The sequence below is a fragment of the Leopardus geoffroyi genome, chromosome D4, assembly GCF_018350155.1.
Source record: "Leopardus geoffroyi isolate Oge1 chromosome D4, O.geoffroyi_Oge1_pat1.0, whole genome shotgun sequence".
In the NCBI taxonomy this organism is placed as follows: Eukaryota; Metazoa; Chordata; class Mammalia; order Carnivora; family Felidae; genus Leopardus; species Leopardus geoffroyi.
Window position 1 is genome coordinate 81,432,504 of NC_059342.1, and position 6,000 is coordinate 81,438,503.

At 52.7% G+C, this 6,000-nt stretch overlaps 1 protein-coding gene across 1 annotated transcript in view; it reads left to right on the forward strand.

The window, feature by feature from the left end:
- MORN5 (MORN repeat containing 5) overlaps window positions 1-5,359 on the forward strand; it is a 29,412-nt gene extending 24,053 nt beyond the window's left edge. Inside the window, exon 5 of the mRNA XM_045468147.1 lies at window positions 5,160-5,359. Coding sequence (XP_045324103.1) covers window positions 5,160-5,239 — 80 coding nt within the window. The 3' untranslated portion in view covers window positions 5,240-5,359. The remainder of the gene's footprint in view (window positions 1-5,159) is intronic.
- Window positions 5,360-6,000: the final 641 nt, after the last annotated feature.

Below are 6,000 nucleotides of genomic sequence, written 5' to 3' on the forward strand. Positions count from 1 at the left end.
GCCTGTGCGGGCCTGTGCCTCCCTGCCCTCACTGGGAGGCAGGCCCCAGGCCAGCCGGGGCTTTGAGCTTCCTCAGTGTGGTTGGTGCCCCGATATGAGCCCAGGCAACCCATCCTTCCTGTGCGGTGGAGCTGCTCCATCTGTGGCCTCGAGACAAGAAAGGAACCAGCAGCCTTGGCCTTGCACTTTGGCATATCTGCTTTGCCCACTCGGGAGCTCCATTTGCTGAGGGTGGAGAAGAAATTCGTCCCCCTTTGTCCAAACCCCGCAGGGTAAGCCTACCGCTTTTATGTCCCCAACTTTACATTTCTTTATTCATTCGTTCACCGTATATTTATTAAGTACTTTTAAAGTGCCCGGCCCACCCCGGGCTCTGAGGACCAGGAGTGCCTGGGTCACAACTGCCCCAGGCTGGCGTGGGCGACCATGAACCTCAGCCAGGGTCAGGGAAGGTGACATCCAGGCAGGGCCCGGAGGGGTGGACGACAGCCAGGAGGGCGCTGGGCCCAGCCACACACATTCACGAGCGGCCTTAAGTCCGGAGTGTGGTGGCACTGGGAGAAAGCTGTGTTCACCAGGCAACTCCAACTTCACAGCCCCGTCCTGCACACATGGCCTTTAGTGTGCTGAGGCACTTCTTTGAAAGAAATCCTGCAGTCGACATTTATATTGTGTTTGTTTGTGTCACAAGCATTAATTTGTTCAATATACATATTTAAACCACGCTGCAATTTTTATTCTCGCATCGAGGCCTTTCTTTTATATACACTAAGGTCCCAAAATGGAGGGAGTGCTTTGAGAGGCCCTGCCCCTGCACCAGGTCCTGTGAGGAAGGGTGTCCCCAGCCCCGAGCAGCAGGTACACGGGCACAGAGGCCCTGCTGTGCACGCACACATGGCCGACTGCAGCACAACAGGGTGGCTGCATTTTGCAGGGTGAGGCAGGCCTGGGAGGGAGGCTGTCTGGAGAGCAGGAAGACCTGGATGGGGGGCCTTGAAGTCCAGGTGAAGGAGTGCGGAGCCTTTCTAGGCAAGGCTTCTCAGCAAGGGCGTTCAGGGTCAGATTTGGGATCTCTCTCGCCAAATGTTCCTTTTCTTCTCTATAAGAAGCCCAGTTCTCCTAAGGATTGGTGAGATTCCTCAGGGGGTGGCGGTAGGTGGGAGGGGGTCGCAGGTGGCAGTGAGGTCACTTCTAAAGCTTCAGACCAGAATAAAGAAATCTTGCTGCCCCAAAGGCAGACAGACCTGAACCTGAAGAGTGTCTGAGACAAGCCTTTGGACAACACCCCCTGCTGGGTCTCAGTCCCCTGTCCCCCTAGCACTGGGCACATGGCAGCCACAGGATTGGCTCGTCCATCCATCCATCCATCGAAAAGATATGGACTAAGCACCTCCAATACTGCACACTTGTAATCTAAGCACTGGCAATGCCACCAAACAAGGAGAGGAGGCTCCTGGTTTCATGGGAGCCCGCAGTTTGGATGGGGGACACCGACAACATATGAATAAACAAGAAAGAGGGGCGTTGCTATAAAGAAAAGAAAGTGAAGAGGGGACACAGGCAGTTACACTGAGATCACGGAGGAAGTGACATTCGAGCTGAGACCTGGGTGCCAAGAAATAGATGCTCAGGGAAAGTTTGCAAGTCAAAGCTACTCTTTTGTTGTTTTTTTGCTCTCTTCCTGTACTGTCCTGTAGGGAGGAGGTCACTCTGCAGCCCACACCTGAGGAGTGGGGAATTACGCGCCACCTCCTTGAGGGCAGAGTTTTCACGTAAATTATTTGGAACTCTGCTCAGGAAATGTATCTACTCTTCAGTTTTTATGCATTTTTACCCGTATTTTAACGCTTACGCTTGCACTTTGGAGAAATTCAAGAGCTCCACTGGCATTTCTAGGAACCTAGAAATAGTTTATTTCAGTTACCAAAATGTAGGAAATTAGCAAGGCATTAAATTGGAGGGTAGGAAAAGAGACTGTTTTTATCTTTTCTATTGTCAATACACATTAAGAAGATTTGAGAAATACCCCTAACAGAAGAGCCTCTCCCATCACCCTGTTCAGAGATGCCTGTTAGTCACATTCAATGTATTATTTTTAATTTGTCTCTTGTGCACAGTTTTTACAGATTATACTGTCTATGTAATTTTGTTTCCTCCTTCTTCCCACCTTTTTTCTTTTGCTTTCTATCATATCAAAAACACTTCTATGTTGCTATACAGACTTCATAACTCTCCTTTTTCAATAGCTGCTAAATCACCGTGCCCTCTCCTCCCCCACCCTGCTACCAAACTTAGCATGATACCTGGCCCATAGTCGCGTTTAGAAATTAGTTGTTAAATAAAGAATATACAACAAAATAATCATTCTTTTGTTTTAGAAACGTAGGTTATTTCAGTTTTCTTGATTCCAAATAATACTGAGACAAACAGATTATTCCCTTAGGATAGCATCCCGCAGTGGAATTAATGGGCCAACAAGGCCAAAACTTTTCAAGATAAATGCACCAAACCAGAAATCTCCCTCCCCTTCCCCACTGAACCACCGGCAATTGTGCCCAGGGTAATAATTTACAATTGATTAAAGAGTTTGCGGGGTGTGTTTTTTCCCCCCATCCTCCCCCACCCACCCCTCTCCGCCGCCCTCTCTCCCTCCCCTCCTGCCAAAAAGGGGGGGAAATTATCTGAGAAGGTGAAGATGTTCTCAGACAATCATATTAACATATTCCAACAATTGCAATTTGCAAAATAGTAATCACAACTCCCGGGATCTGGGAGGCATTAATCAAAGCTGCAGGTTTAATTCCATTTTAAATATTGATGAAATGTGCTTCGGCAGCCTCACCCTGGCGTGGCGGGGCCAGGGGAGCCTCGCGCAGCGCGAAGGAGGTGGAGGGAGGGTTGGTGAGCAGCTGCCTGGAGGGGAGGCATCTGTGATTCAAATTGGTGGCTGTGCCGCCAGGTAGAGAGCGAGAGGGGTAGTGAAGAGGCTGTTAAGTCCATTGCTGTCAATTTGTAACGATCAGGGAGGGGCCTGAGGGCTGGTTTAGCACAATAAACCCAGTTTGTCTGGTTTCAGGGGTTAGCACTGAAGAGCTTGCAGCTGCACTGATTCGAATAGCCCAGAGACTTCAGAACTGTAATTATCAACCAGGCTGCTCGCGGTGTGGCAAAAGTGGGCTTCACCAGCGCTTAACTCCTTGTGTGCCGCCGCTGTCCCCGCCCCTCCCCGGGGTGGGGGTGGGGGGTGTTGACAGCCACACGTGGAGTCCCAGGCAGCCTCCCCAGGGGAAACTGAGGCCCACTGGCTGCTTAGGGAGGGCCTCAAAGGCCAGAGCGTGCCAGGCAGCAAGGCTCTTTCCTTAGGTCACATACAGAGAAATAGTGGGGAGGGGGCAGAGGAGGCTAGCTCTGCGGGGACAGCCTCGCCTACCCTTATCACATCAGCCCTGGGGTGGGCAGGCTGGCTCTGGAGTCTGATGAGCCTTGGTTTGAATTCCACTGGCTGTGGACGTGGGGCAAGCCTCGTCACCTCTGTAAAATGGGGGTAACCTCCCCTATCCTGCCGGGCTATCACAAAGACTCAATGAGATGGGTGTTTGTAAAGCATGGAGGGCACAGTAGGCTGTCAGTAAGCCCCCATTTCCCGGATCCTGGGCCTGGTGCTTTCGCAGAAGAGGAAGGGGGCAGGGGAGGGCAAGGTTTGGGCCGGCCCTCCAGGTTTGAGCTCTCAGGGAGTGCCCTTGTTCCCTGGCTACTGCCATTTGTCACTGAGGAGGATGGGTAGTCCCAGGCTCCCATCCCTTAGGTGGGAGGCAGGTAAGGAGAGGAGACAAGGCTGTTCCAGTGTTATAGCCCTGAGGAGAACTGCTTGAGGGCAGGGTTTTGGGCCAATTCTCTTTGTCCCCAGGACAAGACACCGAGGGGTGAGGATGGGACGGCAGGCGGGCTGTGCGGTGCTGTGAAAAGAACCCAGGCTTAGCAGGGAGTCTTGGTGAATGAAGTGTGTGCACGGATCCACGACCCACCACCCAGGTCCTAGACGTTCTCCCACAATCTGTGAAGGGGCGTGCCCAAGGGCGTTTGTCCCAGAGGCATTTCTGGTAACGGGAGGTGGGGGGGGGGGACCCTTGGATGTCCACCACCGGAAGGGTGGATAGTAAAACGTCACAGAAGCCACCACAGAGTATTAGGCAGCAATAGGAAGCAAAGAGCTAGATGTACATTTAGCAACAAGAATAGATCTTGAAAATGTAGTGTTGAGTGAAAAAAACTAAGACACAATGAAACTCACAGCACAATGCCATTTATGGTGGTAAATTAAAGCCACATTGGTACACAAAACAACAGCACACACTTTACAGAGCGGCATGCGTTTTTAGGGACGTATATCCCAACACTAAAGTGGGTCTCTGTCGTGGTTGGGGGAGGGGCTGGGCGTGGGCTTGAGGGATAATGGGGGGAGATCAGTCCCCAAAGGGCCTTCCCCGGCCCAGAGAGAGGGCTGTGGTGTGCTGGGGAATAAAGACTGGACTTCACTCTAAGGTTTAAAAAACAGCACAGCCTTTGCAGTCAGACAAACCAAGGCTCCCATTCTGGGTTCTCCCACGCACCAACCTGTGGCTGCAGACAAGTGACCTGACCTCTCCGAGCCCAGAGGTGTCAGGTTTTCCTGGGGAACCACAGGTTCTTAGAAGGGAACCCAGGGTTCCCTTCTCTGGGTTCTGGAAAAGCCAGAAAGGAAACAAAGCTCTGAAGGCTCGGGCAGCTGGCACTACCGGCAAGGCCTGGACTGGATGTTCTGGGGGTGCCCTCTGTGGGTGTCAGACTGGTCACATTCCCAAGCAAGCTGCTGTCTGGGTGCCTGTCAGGGTTGCCCAGCTCAGAGTGGCCAGAAGACCTCACGCCTGCCCCTACCAGCACCATCCACCATCTGCAAACCCGTTGGTGTTCAGTTTCCCCAAGACCAGGCATTTGTAGGCAACCGGAGGACTGTTTTAATGAAAGATCTGTTCCTTCCTAGCACAAAGCTAAAGAGACTGACCACCATTCCACCCCATGCTGGAATGCACCGCAGTCCCGAGACCCTGTCTGCGGGTCTCCCAGGGCAGAGAAGGCCCAGCAGACACCAGGCATGACCAGCTCTTCCTCTTTCCTTGCAGATGATGATGAGCACGAGTGGATCATCAAGACGTGTCGCAAGGGTTGGGACGAAATCGTGGGTCACCGACCCAAGCTGTGAGCTCTGCAGCTGCCCCCATGAGAGGTCTCCTCTACACCGCTGGCAGTGGCTGGCCCTGCGGGCAGCCTGCGGTTGGCAGACCCTGACTTTTGACCCAGGAATAAAGCCTTTCTGCACTCAGTGGCCCCAAGCGTACTTTCTCGAGACCGTTTCTTAGAGAGGGGATCCTCATTTTACCAGCACCAAAATCACCTGGGCGGAAGTGCAAATTAGCTATTTCCGGGCCCCACCGTAGACATGCTGGTCAGAGTCTCTGGGAATAGGGTCTAGCGATGTGCACTCCCAGCTGCTATCCCTGATGCGCTCTTATTTCCCGGGTATTCCTCAACATCACCCCGAAGATCACATGTCAGCTGAAAACCAGAAGAGGAAGGGGTGGCACATTCCAGGGCCACACTTGGGCCACAGCATCCTGGATCTTTGCATAACTGTCCCTCCTTAGAGGCTGCTGCATTCAGCAGCCCACCGCACCCCCACTTTGTCCCTGGCTCACCAAGAGCTGCTAGAAGAAGACAAGCCTGTGAAGGCTCTGAGAAGGTCTGCAGGGGGCAGGAAACTGACCCTCAAACCAGGGACCCAGAGTTGGCATGCTAGGCAGAGTTAGAAGTCAGAGGGCGGCCTGGGCACACTCAGCTGCACCATGGAGGGGTCCTGGGGGATTACCTCTCCCCTCTGGGGCAACAGTCACCTCTGTAGAATGATAGGGTTGAGCTCCACAGAGGTCTCCGAACTGTGTTTTGAAAACAGAAGGGACATTCATG